Source organism: Anguilla anguilla, chromosome 18, assembly GCF_013347855.1.
Source record: "Anguilla anguilla isolate fAngAng1 chromosome 18, fAngAng1.pri, whole genome shotgun sequence".
Taxonomy (NCBI): domain Eukaryota; kingdom Metazoa; phylum Chordata; class Actinopteri; order Anguilliformes; family Anguillidae; genus Anguilla; species Anguilla anguilla.
The window spans coordinates 28,003,987-28,023,596 of NC_049218.1; the positions used below are offsets into that span (position 1 = coordinate 28,003,987).

Here is a 19,610-nt window from a genome sequence, read left to right on the forward strand (position 1 = left end):
AGCAAGCAAGGAGACAGTCCACACTCTATAACACATGTACCTGACAAGTCACAAACCAGGGACACATGGCAACAAGTCATCAACAAGCTCTCTTAAGAACAGAAAAGTCGCCCCGTCCGGCGGACGGAGCATCCAAAAATAGCACAAACTCAGGAGTGTTCCTCTCCACGGAAATCTTTAGTAAAAGGCGAAAGATTTGTGCGTGATGAAGAGAAACCCGAGCACACGTGGCCTCTCGCCGGCACCAGCCGCCGTAGGCCCTCCCGGCCCGGAGCCGCAGGCCCGGAGTTGTCCCCGCCCCGCGCGTTATCCGCAGAAGAGGGAGAGGAGACGCTATAACCGCCCGACTGGCAGAGGGCGCAAGCGAGCCACGGACCGCTGCAAACCGGCTCGCTAGCTGACTTACTTAACCAACTTCACTCACCCAGCTAGCTGACGGAGAATGATAGATAGATAGATAGATAGATAGATAGAAAGAACGACACACACACACACGATAAAACTATTTCTTTTATTTCATTTAAAAAAAAAAAAAAAAACCCCCACAAGGACTCAGTTGCTTGTCTACTCCACGCAGAAGCAGAAGCAGAAGCAGAAGCAGAAGCAGAAGCAGAAGCAGAAGCAGAAGCAGAAGCGTTTCCTTTGCACCCGAAAATAGAGGCGCACCGTTCCCGGACGTACTGCAATACCGGGTCGATGCGTGGAGCGGACGGAGCAAGCTCCTTCTCCGACTCCCAGTCTCAAAAATCCGTTTAATATGTAGTCCCCAGATAGGGGACGTATCAGATATTAAACTGATAAGAACAGATACTACACTTGATCTTAGCCAAAAGGCCGAGAAGCGATGGCCTGAAAATTGGCCACAGCTGGCCGCCGCCGCCCAGGGGGCCGGGAATCCGATCGCGGGGTCCGGCCGGACCCGGTCCCCGCTCGCCCATTGGTCCGGGGCCCCCTCGACGCTTCCCCCGGGACCTCTGGCCGTCACCTCAGCTCCACCCACAAAGCCCCACGTCCTCTGCCACGGTAGCTACCTACGTGCTGAAGGCTCTTATCGCCGTTTAATTGCACGAGCACTCGCGGAACAGCTATGTAATTGCCTAGCTAAGCAAGCAAGGAGACAGTCCACACTCTATAACACATGTACCTGACAAGTCACAAACCAGGGACACATGGCAACAAGTCATCAACAAGCTCTCTTAAGAACAGAAAAGTCGCCCCGTCCGGCGGACGGAGCATCCAAAAATAGCACAAACTCAGGAGTGTTCCTCTCCACGGAAATCTTTAGTAAAAGGCGAAAGATTTGTGCGTGATGAAGAGAAACCCGAGCACACGTGGCCTCTCGCCGGCACCAGCCGCCGTAGGCCCTCCCGGCCCGGAGCCGCAGGCCCGGAGTTGTCCGCGGCCCCCGCGCGCTTATCCGCAGAAGAGGGAGAGGAGACGCTATAACCGCCCGACTGGCAGAGGGCGCAAGCGAGCCACGGACCGCTGCAAACCGGCTCGCTAGCTGACTTACTTAACCAACTTCACTCACCCAGCTAGCTGACGGAGAATGATAGATAGATAGATAGATAGATAGATAGAAAGAACGACACACACACACGATAAAACTATTTCTTTTATTTCATTTAAAAAAAAAAAAAAAAAACCCCCACAAGGACTCAGTTGCTTGTCTACTCCACGCAGAAGCAGAAGCAGAAGCAGAAGCAGAAGCAGAAGCAGAAGCAGAAGCAGAAGCATTTCCTTTGCACCCGAAAATAGAGGCGCACCGTTCCCGGACGTACTGCAATACCGGGTCGATGCGTGGAGCGGACGGAGCAAGCTCCTTCTCCGACTCCCAGTCTCAAAAATCCGTTTAATATGTAGTCCCCAGATAGGGGACGTATCAGATATTAAACTGATAAGAACAGATTTTTTTGTTTTTATGAGACTTTATTTCAGACATCATAATCAGAATACCTTACATCGCATACATGTGTACACAACCACCCAAAACCATCCCCTCCCATACAAATACGAACACCCCACCCTTTACCAAAATTAAACCACACAATCAGAACCTACCCAACAAAACCCCTTATACACATGCAACAAAGTCCCCTTAAACCCATTCAGCTTAGTCCCCAATACCTACCTATACAAAACTAAAATAACCATACAAACTATACAACAACAACAAATAATACTTACTCCAAACCCTCCCAAAACCCCTTCCACTTTTCCTTTGCGGCATGGAAACCCCACCTCTCCATGTCCACCCGGAATCTCCACCCCAACTCTCCTCTAACCCACCCACCTACTCCCTTCGCCTTCCCCTCCACATTACATCTTACTGCCATGCAGCGTGCGTCCCACAAGGCCTCCAAACAAAATCAACTAATAACACCCTCCCCTGCACAACAGAAAAACAATTTACTATTTTAAATTCCCTCCCCCCAAACAAAATCCCCACACCAGTTGAGTGCACTCCCCAAATCCCCCACCTAGATTCCCCTCTCACCCACTCCTTAGAAAACCTCCTAACATCATCCCCATCCCTCAAGTGCACCTCTTGTAACAAACACACATCGAAGTTCAAACAGGAAAGAAAAGAAAAAAACACCTCCCCTCTTTACCTTGTTCCTCACCCCCCGCACATTAACTGTAATTATATTAAATAAAGCCATGTTCAGAAACACAAAATACCCCAACCTACACGAAGTAAACCCCCTTTATTTTCCTCCCTCTTCCCCCACACCCCTTTCACCCGAGGGACCAGGGGCCATCCCTATTACCTGCTCAAATCCCTCCATGTCCCACTCCAACTCCACAGAGGGAGACCCTCCTGCCAGGTCAATGTCCGACTCGCCTCCTGACTGAGAAGCCCCTGAGGCATCTGACAGGGCCTTATACCGGTTAGTGAGCGACACTTGCAACCCAGTCTTAAAAAATTTATGGGGATTCTCCATCTCCACGGAAGCCCGCTTTCTCCCCGTCACTCTCGCCCAGTCCATTCCACTGCTCCCCTCAGGGGGGTCAGAGTCCCCCCAAAGAGTGGGAGTGTCCACGTCCCCCGAGGCGTGCCCCGCCACCTCCTCCGCAGATGCTGAAAGAGCGCCTTCTGACACCTTCTCCTTTGAAATAAGCTCTGGGGTCTCAACTGGTGCGTCATCCGCTCCCGCCTGCTTCTCCCGAAGAACATCTGCCGCCCGCCGAAACCTCTGGACACTGCTCAACCCAGCAGAACTAGGGCCCGGAATAGCCTCCGGGCTCACCAGAAACACTGGAACCACCGGAACCGAAGCACCCACAGGAGCTGTAACCAGATCTCTCAATGGGGGCCGTACCGGTGCCTCAGCCGAAACAGGTTGCTCTGGAATTAGAGCTGAAGCAGCCAAAGACCCGGGAACTGATCCCTTCCTTGCCCCCTTTCCGGAATCCACCTCTGCACTCATCTCCTCCTCTACTGCTCCGGCATGAGCCTCACCTAGCGCCGATCCCCCTTTGGTAGCAGTCTCCCCAACACTCCTTCCATCTCTTCCACTAGTGGGCGCTGCTTCCTCGTCCACAGCTGCACTTCCTCCTCTCACCATCTCTGCATACGTGCGCTGCCTCTCTGGACATTCCCGAAACAGGTGCTCGTTACTCGAACAAAGACTGCACCTTTTGGGCGCGGTGCAATCTCTGCCCTTATGCTCTTCCGAGCCACAATTTCTGCATTTCTCGCCCTTGCAGTCCTCCTTTAAATGTCCAAAGCATCCACATTTCCTACAGTAAATGGGCATACCTGGATAGTACAAATAGCCTCTGTCTGGCCCAATAGCAAACATTCCCGGCGGGTGACTAAAACCCCCCACACTTGCTGAATCCGGGCGAAAACGCACCATGTATCTTCTTTTTCCAGTCCAAAAACCATACTTATTTTTAATCTTCATCCCCTCCTTTACGTCCGCACAGTACCTTCTTAAAAAACACAAAATGTCTGCCTCCGGAACAAAGGGGTTGTATAAATGAATTACTAAAGGCCTAAGAGGCCTAGAATATAATAGCCAGACCATCACACCCTTCAACAGCTCATTATCCTTCTTCTTGTTGTAAAGCTGATAAAAATTAAAACAATCCGACTCTGTATTGAAAGTTAGATCATACAGACCTTTGCTGGGCACATCTTGGAGGCAAAACACACTCTCCTGATCCACTTCAAACAATCCTCTCACAATCTTCTCCACAAAAAACTCCAGCGTGACCACTTTCCGCTGCTCCTCCGTCACTTCAAATCGTACAGTGTTGCGCAGCCGCACCCGGTGGGTCGGCACTCCATCTTCTATGTTGTTCATCGCCTTCCTTATAAGTTTTGAAAAACTTAGCCAAAAGGCCGAGAAGCGATGGCCTGAAAATTGGCCACAGCTGGCCGCCGCCGCCCAGGGGGCCGGGAATCCGATCGCGGGGTCCGGCCGGACCCGGTCCCCGCTCGCCATTGGTCCGGGGCCCCCTCGACGCTTCCCCCGGGACCTCTGGCCGTCACCTCAGCTCCACCCACAAAGCCCCACGTCCTCTGCCACGGTAGCTACCTACGTGCTGAAGGCTCTTATCGCCGTTTAATTGCACGAGCACTCGCATGAACAGCTATGTAATTGCCTAGCTAAGCAAGCAAGGAGACAGTCCACACTCTATAACACATGTACCCGACAAGTCACAAACCAGGGACACATGGCAACAAGTCATCAACAAGCTCTCTTAAGAACAGAAAAGTCGCCCCGTCCGGCGGACGGAGCATCCAAAAATAGCACAAACTCAGGAGTGTTCCTCTCCACGGAAATCTTTAGTAAAAGGCGAAAGATTTGTGCGTGATGAAGAGAAACCCGAGCACACGTGGCCTCTCGCCGTCACCAGCCGCCGTAGGCCCTCCCGGCCCGGAGCCGCAGGCCCGGAGTTGTCCCCCCGCGCGTTATCCGCGGAAGAGGGAGAGGAGACGCTATAACCGCCCGACTGGCAGAGGGCGCAAGCGAGCCACGGACCGCTGCAAACTGGCTCGCTAGCTGACTTACTTAACCAACTTCACTCACCCAGCTAGCTGACGGAGAATGATAGATAGATAGATAGATAGATAGATAGATAGATAGACAGATAGATAGATAGACAGATAGAAAGAACGACACACACACGATAAAACTATTTCTTTTATTTCATTTTAAAAAAAAAAAAAAAAACCCCACAAGGACTCAGTTGCTTGTCTACTCCACGCAGAAGCAGAAGCAGAAGCAGAAGCAGAAGCAGAAGCAGAAGCAGAAGCAGAAGCAGAAGCAGAAGCAGAAGCAGAAGCATTTCCTTTGCACCCGAAAATAGAGGCGCACCGTTCCCGGACGTACTGCAATACCGGGTCGATGCGTGGAGCGGACGGAGCAAGCTCCTTCTCCGACTCCCAGTCTCAAAAATCCGTTTAATATGTAGTCCCCAGATAGGGGACGTATCAGATATTAAACTGATAAGAACAGATACTACACTTGATCTTAGCCAAAAGGCCGAGAAGCGATGGCCTGAAAATTGGCCACAGCTGGCCGCCGCCGCCCAGGGGGCCGGGAATCCGATCGCGGGGTCCGGCCGGACCCGGTCCCCGCTCCCCATTGGTCCGGGGCCCCCTCGACGCTTCCCCCGGGACCTCTGGCCGTCACCTCAGCTCCACCCACAAAGCCCCACGTCCTCTGCCACGGTAGCTACCTACGTGCTGAAGGCTCTTATCGCCGTTTAATTGCACGAGCACTCGCGGAACAGCTATGTAATTGCCTAGCTAAGCAAGCAAGGAGACAGTCCACACTCTATAACACATGTACCTGACAAGTCACAAACCAGGGACACATGGCAACAAGTCATCAACAAGCTCTCTTAAGAACAGAAAAGTCGCCCCGTCCGGCGGACGGAGCATCCAAAAATAGCACAAACTCAGGAGTGTTCCTCTCCACGGAAATCTTTAGTAAAAGGCGAAAGATTTGTGCGTGATGAAGAGAAACCCGAGCACACGTGGCCTCTCGCCGGCACCAGCCGCCGTAGGCCCTCCCGGCCCGGAGCCGCAGGCCCGGAGTTGTCCCCCCGCGCGTTATCCGCAGAAGAGGGAGAGGAGACGCTATAACCGCCCGACTGGCAGAGGGCGCAAGCGAGCCACGGACCGCTGCAAACCGGCTCGCTAGCTGACTTACTTAACCAACTTCACTCACCCAGCTAGCTGACGGAGAATGATAGATAGATAGATAGATAGATAGATAGATAGATAGAAAGAACGACACACACACACACGATAAAACTATTTCTTTTATTTCATTTAAAAAAAAAAAAAAAAACCCCCACAAGGACTCAGTTGCTTGTCTACTCCACGCAGAAGCAGAAGCAGAAGCAGAAGCAGAAGCAGAAGCAGAAGCAGAAGCAGAAGCAGAAGCATTTCCTTTGCACCCGAAAATAGAGGCGCACCGTTCCCGGACGTACTGCAATACCGGGTCGATGCGTGGAGCGGACGGAGCAAGCTCCTTCTCCGACTCCCAGTCTCAAAAATCCGTTTAATATGTAGTCCCCAGATAGGGGACGTATCAGATATTAAACTGATAAGAACAGATTTTTTTTTTTTTTTTTTTTTTATTTCCTTATACACTCAGACCGTATCCCCTTCATCTGATTTTACAGCACGATCATCAATGCTGAGACCCCCAGACTTCCATCTGTCCCTCAGCCCACTTCACGCGCAGAAGGAGGTACCGTGCCTCCTCATTGTGCCACAAATTCAACCCACATACTATATACATTATATACATTATATACATTATATACATTTCTATTTACAGACACGTTCAGCATGTCCCCACTGGACCTGCATCACTATTTTCCCTTCTCCGCCCCAGCCCTACAGTCCCGATGTCCCACAGTCTCTTTTACCCCACCAGCACAACCCATCACAATAAAATTTTCCATTTTTCCAGTGCAGCGTGGAAGCCCCATCTCAAGACGTCCCACTGAAACCTCCTCTCCACGTCTGCCGCAACCATCTCACACACCCCCCTCACTGTCCATCCCGGTTTTACTTCCCCCCTCTCCCCTCTTGCCACCCACAACTTAAATTTTACTAGGCTCATCAGGAGAAGGGCCAGGAACCTTCCCCTTCCCCTCTTCTTCTCCAACCCATACCCCCATAACACCCCTTCCCTCCCCACGCCCTCCAGTACCCCATACCTACCCCTCATCAATTGCCATACCCCTTGGGCAAAGCCACACTCCCAAAATACATGCCGCACCGTTTCCTCCCCTTTGCAGCCCACCCTTGCACAAAACCTATTCTTCGTTAATTTGTGCCGGTACAGCACCTCTCTAACCGGCAACCTCCCGTACGCCACCAACCAGTTTAGGTCTTTTAACCGGTTGTCCAACCCCTTCGCCTGCACTTTTGCCCATACCCCCCTTCCCACCCCCACCCCCAGACCTTCCTTTGGCCTCAGTTTCTCCACCATCGCCCTGTAGAGGCTCCGATGGTCCCCCGCCAGCCCCCTATCTTCACACTCTTTGTTTCTCTTGGCCCACCGCACCACCCACAAGAGGTGTGCGGGGGCCCTCTCCGCCCTTGGGACTTTGTTGTCCCACGTTACCCAAGTCCTGAAACATCCCGACACCCAAAAATAAACAAACAACTGAAATTTGTGCGTTTTTGGACCTGTCAGTGCCACCACCAAATTGCTAAAAAATAACACATCGAATTTCAACGGGAGAAATGGCACGTCCCTGCCCCCCTCCTCCACCTTCTGGTGCATCACCACCCTCGGTATATATTCGTATCCCCCCCAAATGAATCTAAAAACTGCTCTGACGAGGGCCCGCCGCAAGCGCAGAGGCATGATGTATACCCTCGCCAGATACACCAGCGAGGGCAGCACATCCGCCTTCAGTGCCATTACCTTCCCGCTGACAGACAAGCGCCTCTTTGCCCACAGCCCCAACTTCCTATATCCCCCCGACAAACGGCTCTCCCAGTTCCTCTTCGCGTCTTCTATTGGGTCTCCCCCAAACTCTACCCCTAACACTCTTAGCGGTCCATTACAGACCTTCATCCCCCCCACACCATCCTTCCTACCCTGAAAAAACCCAAAATACTTTACCTGTGACTTTTCTACGTTCAGCAACGCCCCTGCTCCTGCTGCAAAATCCTCCACAATGTGGAGAGCCTCCCTAACCCCACCCTCAGCATCTATGAACAAAGTCATATCATCTGCGTATTGGGTGACTTTCACCTCTGCCCCTCCCCCACCCGGGATGGGAACCCCCCTGATCCTCCCACACCTCCTTATTGCTTCCGCCAGAGGCTCGATATAAAGTGCGTACAGAAGTGGGGAAAGCGGGCACCCCTGCCTTACCCCTCCCCTCTGCCTCACTACCTCCCCCAGATGCCCGTTAACCACCACCCTGCTCCCTACCCCTGTGTACATGATCCTTAACCACCTATTAAACCCATCACCAAAACCACACCGTGCTAAAACCCCAAACAAAAACCCGTGATGGACCCGGTCAAACGCCTTCTCCATATCCAGGTTCGCCACAATCAAAGATAAGCCCCGCTCCCTCACCCATACTAGTGTATCCCTTATTAGTTGCAAATTAAGAGTAGCAGCTCTCCCCTCTACTCCACACGTCTGATCTTCATTGACTAGGAAAGGCATAGCCAGCCTCAGCCTCCCTGCTAACGCCCTTGCTATCAGCTTATAATCGACCCCCAAGAGCGTGATTGGTCGCCAATTTTTCAGCTGCTGCTCTTCCCCCTTCTTAAACAGCAGCGTCACCACTCCCTCACGCATTGAGGGGGTGAGCTCCCCCTGCCCAAAAATCTCACTGACCACCTCAAGGAAGACGGGCCCCAAAAGCTCCCAGAAAGTAATGTAGAATTCCTTGGGTAGCCCATCCCTCCCCGGCGCCTTCCCGTTTTGCATTCCCACAAGGGCCTGCTTCACCTCCTCCAAACTAAAAGGCAGTTCTAAGGCTGCTCTCACCCCTTCCGGCACCCGCTCCTCCACCAAACCAAAAAAACTATCCCTTTTCTGCGCGTCTACCACCCTCTCCCCAAATAGTTCCCTATAAAATTTCGTTGCCACCTCCACCATCCCTGCTGCATCTGTGTACACCCTCCCATCTATGTCCCTCAACCCCTCCATCACCCTTTTCGCCCTGGCTGCCCTCACCCTTTGAAAAAAATAGGCGGAGCACTTCTCCTCCTTCTCCCTTTGCTCCCCCTGGCACTTGAAAGCCAAGGCTTGCGCCTCCTCCTCAAGGAAGGCCCTCATCTTGGCCTTCAACCCCGCCCATTTTTCTAACTCAAACTCCCCTCCCCTATTCCATACTATGTACATATTTTCCAGCTCCTTCTGTAACCTCCACACGTACCCCCTCTCCCTCCACCTCCTAGCCCTGCAATAGCCCTGTGCTACCCCTCTTGTTCTCCTCTTAATTTCTTCCCACCATTCTGCCACTGTAGGGAAGAACGGCTTTAGTTTCAGCCATCCCAGAAATTCCCTTTTAAAAACCTTCCTAAACCCTTCCTCCTCCAGAATTCTGGTATTTAGTTTCCACCACCCCCTCCCAAACACTGTCCCGTCCCACTCCAACTCCACTACCACCCCACTATGGTCCGAACAAAAAAGTGGCACCACCTCCGCGGAGACCACCCGCTTCTCCCCCGGCACAAAAACAAAGTCGATCCGACTTTTTGCCCCCCTGCTGTTTCCCCAAGTCCACCCCGGGTCCCCTGGACAACACAGCCGAAATGCATCCGTCAACGAAAATTGACTCATTAAATTCCTAAGATACTTTAGCGTAAAATCTGGCGCTTCAAAAGAAACATTAAAATCCCCCCCTAGCACCAAAACTCTATTTGTTACGCATATCGTTTCCAAATCCAAAAACAACTCCTTCCTCCTGGTTGGCCCTGTGGGAGCGTAAACGTTTACACTCCTCACTTTCACACCCCCCCACTCCCCATCCACAACCAAAACCCTACCCTGTACAAAAGAAAAACTATCTGACACAACAAAATCCCTTGTTCCCACCAAAATCCCCACTCCCGTGGAATGGGCCCCTCCAACGCTCCAAAACGAACGGCCTTTCCCCCATTCCCCCGTAAACAAAACGCAGTCCTCCTGGGACCTCAGATGAACCTCTTGCAGGAAACATAGTGAAAACCGCTGCATTGCTAGAAATTGAAAGACCCCCCGCCTTTTCACACCGTTCCCCAACCCCCGCACGTTGCAGGTCAGTATACGTAATGGCTCCATTTTGGCTCCAAAAAAACACCAACCCCACCGCCCACGCTTCAGGGTACCCCCCGCCCCTCCTCATCCAGAAACAAATATGGCAAATCATTCGCCGACCCCGGCGACAACGGCCCCGCATCGTACGCAGTGATGGAGATTGGAGAGGGTGGGTCCCACTCCAAACTCTCCCCACTGGTGAGCTCCATGGACCCCTCCGACTCCGATGTAAAGTCCGAGGCTGTCACCCCGAGCCTCACTCTCCGTTTTGTCATCCGTCCTTCCTCGCTTTCCCCTATCACCGCATCTAGCGGGTGTCTCTCCTCCACTGCCTCCGCCCAGTCCGTGCGCAGGCCCCGCTTGATTCCCCCCTCTGGTATCTTCTCCTTGTTTCCAGAGGTCTCCTCCCTGGCCCTGGTCTTCTTGGACCCTTCTACTTCTACCCCTTCAGTAGGGACCGCCCTTGTTACCGCCATCACCTCTTCACCCGCACCTTGCGTGTGGGGGGCCACCCCTGACGAGGCGAGAGGACTCCGCTCCGCCTCTTTCTCCACCCCAGGGGTTGTCTCCCCCGGCTTCCCTGATGCCACCTTCTCCACTGGAGCTGTGCGGACTCCCTTTGCCTTCTGTGCTCCCTCTGCCACCTGCTCTTCCTCCGCTGCTGCAGGGGGCGTTGCAGCCAAAGGAGAGACCCCTTCCCGGCCTGGCTCCATGCCTGACTTTCCAGGCTCCTGGCGCTTTTCCCCCTCCTCCCCACCAGAGGGCGCCGCTTCTCCCCTCGCCGCCTCGGCGTAGGTTCGCCTCCGGGCCGGGCAATTCCGGACCACATGCTCCTCACTCCCGCACAGGTGGCACTTCCTTCCCTTTGGGCAGTCCCTCGCCACATGGCCCTCTTCCTCACACGAGGAGCAAACAAAGGGCTCTGCACATTCCTTTGCCATATGGCCGTATTTTAGGCATCGCCTACAATATGTGGGCAACCCCACATACGACAAAAAACCTCGGTCCGCGCCAATGGAGAAAACAGCCGGTAGGTGCCTCAACCCTCCCACCGCGCTACTATCTTTTTGCAGCCGTACTAAAAACTGCCTCTTCCCCGACCACACGCCAAAACTATTTTGCAGCTTTACCTCCGGCTTTAGGACGACACAGTACCTACTTAAAAATAGCTCCACGTCCCTCGCCGGCACAAAAGGGTTGTACATAAGTACATTCACAGATTTAACATCATTTGAAAACAGTGGTTCAAACGATATTCCCCGCAAAACTTCACTCGCTCTCTTTTCCTTGAACTGCTCAAAAACCTCTAAGCACAAGTTTTCAGAATCCAGCGTAACATCAAAAAGTCCCCTCGCCTGAAAGTCCTGAACACAATACATTCTGCTAACAGGAACATGAAACAGCTCACCAAAAATTTTAACAATCACGTACCGCAGGTCCACCGTTTCTCTCCTCTGTGCGCTCACCATCAACCGAAGCGTATTCTTCCTGCGCACTCCGCTGCTCCCGAATTCCGGCCCAGGATCTGCCATGGCCTCCTGTCTCCTTCTCCTCCGCGTTGATCGCTTTTTCAAATGAAGTCTTCTCGATAAGAACAGATACTACACTTGATCTTAGCCAAAAGGCCGAGAAGCGATGGCCTGAAAATTGGCCACAGCTGGCCGCCGCCGCCCAGGGGGCCGGGAATCCGATCGCGGGGTCCGGCCGGACCCGGTCCCCGCTCCCCATTGGTCCGGGGCCCCCTCGACGCTTCCCCCGGGACCTCTGGCCGTCACCTCAGCTCCACCCACAAAGCCCCACGTCCTCTGCCACGGTAGCTACCTACGTGCTGAAGGCTCTTATCGCCGTTTAATTGCACGAGCACTCGCGGAACAGCTATGTAATTGCCTAGCTAAGCAAGCAAGGAGACAGTCCACACTCTATAACACATGTACCTGACAAGTCACAAACCAGGGACACATGGCAACAAGTCATCAACAAGCTCTCTTAAGAACAGAAAAGTCGCCCCGTCCGGCGGACGGAGCATCCAAAAATAGCACAAACTCAGGAGTGTTCCTCTCCACGGAAATCTTTAGTAAAAGGCGAAAGATTTGTGCGTGATGAAGAGAAACCCGAGCACACGTGGCCTCTCGCCGGCACCAGCCGCCGTAGGCCCTCCCGGCCCGGAGCCGCAGGCCCGGAGTTGTCCCCCCGCGCGTTATCCGCAGAAGAGGGAGAGGAGACGCTATAACCGCCCGACTGGCAGAGGGCGCAAGCGAGCCACGGACCGCTGCAAACCGGCTCGCTAGCTGACTTACTTAACCAACTTCACTCACCCAGCTAGCTGACGGAGAATGATAGATAGATAGATAGATAGATAGATAGATAGATAGAAAGAACGACACACACACACACGATAAAACTATTTCTTTTATTTCATTTAAAAAAAAAAAAAAAACCCCCACAAGGACTCAGTTGCTTGTCTACTCCACGCAGAAGCAGAAGCAGAAGCAGAAGCAGAAGCAGAAGCAGAAGCAGAAGCAGAAGCAGAAGCAGAAGCATTTCCTTTGCACCCGAAAATAGAGGCGCACCGTTCCCGGACGTACTGCAATACCGGGTCGATGCGTGGAGCGGACGGAGCAAGCTCCTTCTCCGACTCCCAGTCTCAAAAATCCGTTTAATATGTAGTCCCCAGATAGGGGACGTATCAGATATTAAACTGATAAGAACAGATTTTTTGTTTTTATGAGACTTTATTTCAGACGTCATAATCAAAATACTTTACATCGCATACATGTGTACACAGCCACCCAAAACCACCCCCTCCCATACAACTCAAGAAAACCCCACCCTTTACCAAAATTTAACCACACAATCAGAACCTACCCAACAAAACCCCTTATACACATGTAACAAAGTCCCCTTAAACCCATTCAACTTAGTCCCCAATACCTACCTATACAAAACTAAAATAACCATACACTCTATACAACAACAACAAATAATACTTACTCCAAACCCTCCCAAAACCCCTTCCACTTTTCCTTTGCGGCATGGAAACCCCACCTCTCCATGTCCACCCGGAATCTCCACCCCAACTCTCCTCTAACCCACCCACCTACTCCCTTCGCCTTCCCCTCCACATTGCATCTTACTGCCATGCAGCGTGCGTCCCACAAGGCCTTTTTGACCAGTGAGACTACCAACTGTGCCAAGAATACCTCCCTTCCCCTTTCCCCTTTCAGACCCTCCCCAAAGAGCACTCCCCTCAGCGTCAGGCCCTGCAGAGGTGGGAAATGCCGTTTAACTTCCCCCCACACCTCCTTCGCAAAACCGCAGCCCCATAGCGCATGGTCCACCGTTTCTACCCCAAAACAATTATTTCTGGGACAGAATTGATTCCTCGAAATACCGTGCCGATACAGTGTGTCCCGAACCGGCAGCCTGTTGAGCGCTACTAACCAATTCAGGTCCCTCAGCCTATTCCCCAACGCCTTGGCCTGCACCCGATCCCACACCTCTTTAGCCACCCCACTGACCAACCCTGGCTTCAATTTTGCCCTCAGCACCGCGTACAATTTTCTGTGCGCGATAGCCAATGCCGGGTCCTGGCACTCCTTGTACCTCCGCGACCACATATGCGCATGTCTATAATGGCTGGGCATAGTTTCCGCCTTAGGTACCACATTCCGCCATGTTCCCACATTCCTCATACTGGCAATAAACCAAAAAGAAACAAACAACTGAAATTTATGCACTTTAGGGCCTGTGAGCGCCACACACAAATTACAAAAAAACAACACGTCAAATTTCAATCCAAAACATGGCACATCACGCCCCCCCTCCCCAACAGGCTGGTACATACGTGCTCTCTGCACGTATTCATATGACCCCCACATAAAACGAAAGACCGCCCTTGTCAATCCTTTGCGCAGCCGCGCTGGCAAAGGAAACACATAACCTATATAAATCAATGATGGCAGAATATCTGCCTTCAACACTATGACTTTACCGCTTAAGGAAAGCGGCCTCTGCTGCCACCGTCCCAACTTCCGCTTTGCGACCGCTATTCTCCTCTCCCAGTTGATAAAACTACTGTCCCTGCTCTGGAAGTCCACCCCAAGTATTCTTATCGGGCCTTCACACACCTCCATTCCACCAATCCTTTCCCTCCTTCCCGCCCAGGACCCAAAACACTTCATCCTGCTCTTCTCTATGTTTACTGCTGACCCTGATGCTCTGCCAAAGTTACTCACCTCCTCCAATGCTGCCTCTAAACTTCTGTCACTTATAAGGAACAAAGTCATGTCGTCCGCGTACACCGCCGTCTTTACTACCTCTCCACCCCCGCCTGGCAACCACAATCCCTCCACCCTTCTGTTAGCCCGGATTGCAGCAGCCAAAGGCTCCAAATATAATACATAGAGGAGGGGGGACAGGGGACATCCCTGCCGAACCCCCCTCGTCTGTGGCACTAAATCCCCAATGTGTCCGTTCACCTTTATTCTGCTGCCAACCCCAGAATATAAAATGTACAACCACCTTCTGAAGTTGACACCAAAACCCAAATGCTTTAAAACTTGAAATAAAAAATAGTGACTCACCCTATCGAAGGCCTTCTCCTGGTCCAGACTCACCAGAATCAGGGGAAGGCCTCTATCCTCCACCCAACTCAGTGTATCCCTTATCAATTGTAAATTAAACAAAACTGACCTACCCTCCACCCCACATGTCTGGTCACTATGTACTACGTGCGGCATGGCCTTGCCCAGCCTTGCCGCAAGTACTCTGGCAATTAACTTGTAATCGACCCCTAACAAAGTCAAGGGTCGCCAGTTCCCCAGTAGCTCTGGGTCCCCCTTCTTAAATAAAAGTGATACCACTCCCTCTCTCATGGAGGGACTTAGCTCCCCCGAGACAAAAATGTGGTTCACCACCTTCAGCAAATCTTTTCCTAAAACCTCCCAGAATTCCAAATAAAACTCCATTGGGATCCCATCCCTCCCTGGAACCTTCCCTCTTTTCATCCCTTTGAGTGCTTCTACTAATTCCTCCATTGTGAAAGGGAGCTCCAGCGCCTCCCTTACCTCCTCTGGTACCCTAGCCTCCAGCAACCCTAAATACTGTTCCACCCTCTGCCTGTCCACTTCCTGTTCCCCAAACATTTGCCTATAAAAGGCCGTAGCCACGCCGAGCATGCCCTTCACCCCCTTATGAACTCTCCCATCCTGTCCCCTCAGTCCATGAATCACTGCTCTCTCACCTGCAGCTTTCACAGACTGAAAGAAGAACGCACTACACTTTTCGTCCTTCTCATGAACCTCCTTTTGCGCTTTAAATCTAAACACCCCTGCCCTCTCCTCGCACCACCTCCTCTGCCACTGTTTTAATTTGTCCACCTCCTCAGTGTCCAACTCCCCTCCCTTATTCCACTCCTCATACAGACATTGCAATCTCCTCCTTACTGCACGAAACTCCCCTAATTTCCTATTATTTTTCCACTTCACATATTTTCGTGCAAATATTCCCACTCGTGCTTTGACTCCCTCCCACCACTCCACCCAAGAACTGAAAAAATACCTCAAATTAACCCACCCCTTATAAACTTCAACAAATTGTGCTCTAAATTCCCCCTCTCTAATCAAATCAACGTTCAGCTTCCAATACCCCCTACCAAAAGTCATGACTGAAACAATAACACCCACCGACAAAAGTAAATGATCCGAAAACCAAACTGGTGCGACCCCTGCGTGCCTGATTCCCTGTCCCTTTGGTACAAAAATATAATCAATCCGGCTCTGGCTCCCCCTAGTGTTCCCCCATGTGAAACCTGCATCATTTTTCTTGACCACCCGATAAGAATCCACCAAACTAAAACCATTGATCACCGCCACCAGACCCTTTAAACTCATATCCCTCCCTTTGTCCAAACACACATTAAAGTCCCCTCCCAAAACCAAAAACCTTGTTGAACATAAAACCACATCCAAACTCAAAAATAACTCTCTCCTGCCCACTTGGTCTGCAGGAGCATACACATTCACTACCCTAAAACTAAATCCCCTCCAAACAAAATCAACTAATAACACCCTCCCCTGCACAACAGAAAAACAATTTACTATTTTAAATTCCCTCCCCCCAAACAAAATCCCCACACCAGTTGAGTGCACTCCCCCAATCCCCCACCTAGATTCCCCTCTCACCCACTCCTTAGAAAACCTCCTAACATCATCCCCATCCCTCAAGTGCACCTCTTGTAGCAAACACACATCGAAGTTCAAACAGGAAAGAAAAGAAAAAACACCTCCCCTCTTTACCTTGTTCCTCACCCCCCGCACATTAACTGTAATTATATTAAATAAAGCCATGTTCAGAAACACAAAATACCCCAACCTACACGAAGTAAACCCCCTTTATTTTCCTCCCTCTTCCCCCACACCCCTTTCACCCGAGGGACCAGGGGCCATCCCTATTACCTGCTCAAATCCCTCCATGTCCCACTCCAACTCCACAGAGGGAGACCCTCCTGCCAGGTCAATGTCCGACTCGCCTCCTGACTGAGAAGCCCCTGAGGCATCTGACAGGGCCTTATACCGGTTAGTGAGCGACACTTGCAACCCAGTCTTAAAAAATTTATGGGGATTCTCCATCTCCACGGAAGCCCGCTTTCTCCCCGTCACTCTCGCCCAGTCCATGCCACTGCTCCCCTCAGGGGGGTCAGAGTCCCCCCAAAGAGTGGGAGTGTCCACGTCCCCCGAGGCGTGCCCCGCCACCTCCTCCGCAGATGCTGAAAGAGCGCCTTCTGACACCTTCTCCTTTGAAATAAGCTCTGGGGTCTCAACTGGTGCGTCATCCGCTCCCGCCTGCTTCTCCCGAAGAACATCTGCCGCCCGCCGAAACCTCTGGACACTGCTCAACCCTGCAGAACTAGGGCCCGGAATAGCCTCCGGGCTCGCCAGAACCACCGGAACCACCGGAACCGAAGCACCCACAGGAGCTGTAACCAGATCTCTCAATGGGGGCCGTACCGGTGCCTCAGCCGAAACAGGTTGCTCTGGAATTAGGGCTGAAGCAGCCAAAGACCCAGGAACTGATCCCTGCCTTGCCCCCTTTCCGGAATCCACCTCTGCACCCATCTCCTCCTCTACCGCTCCGGCATGAGCCTCACCCAGCGCCGATCCCCCTTTGGTAGCAGTCTCCCCAACACTCCTTCCATCTCTTCCACTAGTGGGCGCAGCTTCCTCGTCCACAGCTGCACTTCCTCCTCTCACCATCTCTGCATACGTGCGCTGCCTCTCTGGACATTCCCGAAACAGGTGCTCGTTACTTGAACAAAGACTGCACCTTTTGGGCGCGGTGCAATCTCTGCCCTTATGCTCTTCCGAGCCACAATTTCTGCATTTCTCGCCCTTGCAGTCCTCCTTTAAATGTCCAAAGCATCCACATTTTCTACAGTAAATGGGCATACCTGGATAGTACAAATAGCCTCTGTCTGGCCCAATAGCAAACATTCCCGGCGGGTGACTAAAACCCCCCACACTTGCTGAATCCGGGCGAAAACGCACCATGTATCTTCTTTTTCCAGTCCAAAAACCATACTTATTTTTAATCTTCATCCCCTCCTTTACGTCAGCACAGTACCTTCTTAAAAAACACAAGATGTCTGCCTCCGGAACAAAGGGGTTGTATAAATGAATTACTAAAGGCCTAAGAGGCCTAGAATATAATAGCCAGACCATCACACCCTTCAACAGCTCATTATCCTTCTTCTTGTTGTAAAGCTGATAAAAATTAAAACAATCCGACTCTGTATTAAAAGTTAGATCATACAGACCTTTGCTGGGCACATCTTGGAGGCAAAACACACTCTCCTGATCCACTTCAAACAATCCTCTCACAATCTTCTCCACAAAAAACTCCAGCGTGACCACTTTCCGCTGCTCCTCCGTCACTTCGAATCGCACAGTGTTGCGCAGCCGCACCCGGTGGGTCGGCACTCCATCTTCTTTGTTGTCCATCGTCTTCCTAATAAGTTTTGAAAAAAACTTAGCCAAAAGGCCGAGAAGCGATGGCCTGAAAATTGGCCACAGCTGGCCGCCGCCGCCCAGGGGGCCGGGAATCCGATCGCGGGGTCCGGCCGGACCCGGTCCCCGCTCCCCATTGGTCCGGGGCCCCCTCGACGCTTCCCCCGGGACCTCTGGCCGTCACCTCAGCTCCACCCACAAAGCCCCACGTCCTCTGCCACGGTAGCTACCTACGTGCTGAAGGCTCTTATCGCCGTTTAATTGCACGAGCACTCGCGGAACAGCTATGTAATTGCCTAGCTAAGCAAGCAAGGAGACAGTCCACACTCTATAACACATGTACCTGACAAGTCACAAACCAGGGACACATGGCAACAAGTCATCAACAAGCTCTCTTAAGAACAGAAAAGTCGCCCCGTCCGGCGGACGGAGCATCCAAAAATAGCACAAACTCAGGAGTGTTCCTCTCCACGGAAATCTTTAGTAAAAGGCGAAAGATTTGTGCGTGATGAAGAGAAACCCGAGCACACGTGGCCTCTCGCCGGCACCAGCCGCCGTAGGCCCTCCCGGCCCGGAGCCGCAGGCCCGGAGTTGTCCCCCCGCGCGTTATCCGCAGAAGAGGGAGAGGAGACGCTATAACCGCCCGACTGGCAGAGGGCGCAAGCGAGCCACGGACCGCTGCAAACCGGCTCGCTAGCTGACTTACTTAACCAACTTCACTCACCCAGCTAGCTGACGGAGAATGATAGATAGATAGATAGATAGATAGATAGATAGATAGAAAGAACGACACACACACACACGATAAAACTATTTCTTTTATTTCATTTAAAAAAAAAAAAAAAACCCCCACAAGGACTCAGTTGCTTGTCTACTCCACGCAGAAGCAGAAGCAGAAGCAGAAGCAGAAGCAGAAGCAGAAGCATTTCCTTTGCACCCGAAAATAGAGGCGCACCGTTCCCGGACGTACTGCAATACCGGGTCGATGCGTGGAGCGGACGGAGCAAGCTCCTTCTCCGACTCCCAGTCTCAAAAATCCGTTTAATATGTAGTCCCCAGATAGGGGACGTATCAGATATTAAACTGATAAGAACAGATTTTTTGAAAAAAATTTTATTCACTCACCATCACAACACATTACATGCACATTTTCCCTTCCAACCCACAAGTCCAAGTCCAGATCTCCCATAGCAGCCCCCCCCCCATTTGAAATCCAAAACACAAACCCCCAAAAACCCACCCAACACAAACACAAATCAGTACCTCTATACAAACTCCAAACACATTCCCCACAAAACACCCCTTCCAAAGACACCTTGCCCAAAATCATAAAACACCCCCCCTATATTAACCTCAAATT

General features: G+C 51.8%; 1 protein-coding gene, 9 non-coding genes and 4 pseudogenes across 10 annotated transcripts; all 14 read right to left on the bottom strand.

The window, feature by feature from the left end:
- Positions 1-108: 108 nt before the first annotated feature.
- LOC118218603 lies at positions 109-225 on the bottom strand. The gene has a single exon (XR_004763483.1). It is a non-coding gene; the product is annotated as a U5 spliceosomal RNA (small nuclear RNA).
- A 430-nt stretch (positions 226-655) lies between these two features.
- Positions 656-846, bottom strand: LOC118218635. The gene has a single exon (XR_004763516.1). It is a non-coding gene; the product is annotated as a U2 spliceosomal RNA (small nuclear RNA).
- Positions 847-1,212: 366 nt separating this feature from the next.
- LOC118218604 lies at positions 1,213-1,329 on the bottom strand. Its single transcript, XR_004763484.1, has one exon. It is a non-coding gene; the product is annotated as a U5 spliceosomal RNA (small nuclear RNA).
- A 426-nt stretch (positions 1,330-1,755) lies between these two features.
- LOC118218651 lies at positions 1,756-1,933 on the bottom strand (annotated as a pseudogene).
- A 775-nt stretch (positions 1,934-2,708) lies between these two features.
- On the bottom strand, positions 2,709-4,582 carry LOC118218376. The gene is made up of 2 exons (XM_035400986.1): positions 4,130-4,582; positions 2,709-3,592 (listed from the first exon to the last, which is right to left on the bottom strand). The coding sequence occupies exons 1-2, from the start codon at positions 4,452-4,454 to the stop codon at positions 2,709-2,711; spliced, it is 1,209 nt and encodes a 402-aa protein (XP_035256877.1). The 5' UTR covers positions 4,455-4,582.
- A 147-nt stretch (positions 4,583-4,729) lies between these two features.
- On the bottom strand, positions 4,730-4,846 carry LOC118218606. The gene has a single exon (XR_004763486.1). It is a non-coding gene; the product is annotated as a U5 spliceosomal RNA (small nuclear RNA).
- Positions 4,847-5,319: 473 nt separating this feature from the next.
- On the bottom strand, positions 5,320-5,510 carry LOC118218636. The gene has a single exon (XR_004763517.1). It is a non-coding gene; the product is annotated as a U2 spliceosomal RNA (small nuclear RNA).
- Positions 5,511-5,875: 365 nt separating this feature from the next.
- LOC118218607 lies at positions 5,876-5,992 on the bottom strand. Its single transcript, XR_004763487.1, has one exon. It is a non-coding gene; the product is annotated as a U5 spliceosomal RNA (small nuclear RNA).
- Positions 5,993-6,427: 435 nt separating this feature from the next.
- On the bottom strand, positions 6,428-6,627 carry LOC118218533. Its single transcript, XR_004763438.1, has one exon. It is a non-coding gene; the product is annotated as a U2 spliceosomal RNA (small nuclear RNA).
- Positions 6,628-11,807: 5,180 nt separating this feature from the next.
- Positions 11,808-11,884, bottom strand: LOC118218553 (annotated as a pseudogene).
- Positions 11,885-12,249: 365 nt separating this feature from the next.
- Positions 12,250-12,366, bottom strand: LOC118218608. The gene has a single exon (XR_004763488.1). It is a non-coding gene; the product is annotated as a U5 spliceosomal RNA (small nuclear RNA).
- Positions 12,367-12,806: 440 nt separating this feature from the next.
- LOC118218648 lies at positions 12,807-13,009 on the bottom strand (annotated as a pseudogene).
- Positions 13,010-18,661: 5,652 nt separating this feature from the next.
- Positions 18,662-18,778, bottom strand: LOC118218609. Its single transcript, XR_004763489.1, has one exon. It is a non-coding gene; the product is annotated as a U5 spliceosomal RNA (small nuclear RNA).
- Positions 18,779-19,194: 416 nt separating this feature from the next.
- LOC118218641 lies at positions 19,195-19,367 on the bottom strand (annotated as a pseudogene).
- Positions 19,368-19,610: the final 243 nt, after the last annotated feature.

Bases quoted from the DNA above. Each gene is read 5' to 3' on its own strand.
- LOC118218376 (XM_035400986.1), bottom strand. From the start codon at position 4,454: ATGGCGAGCGGGGACCGGGTCCGGCCGGACCCCGCGATCGGATTCCCG. The intron at 3,593-4,129 runs GTCTGTATGATC...GGGAATGTCCAG, and splicing joins CCAAGATGTGCCCAGCAAAG to AGAGGCAGCGCACGTATGCA.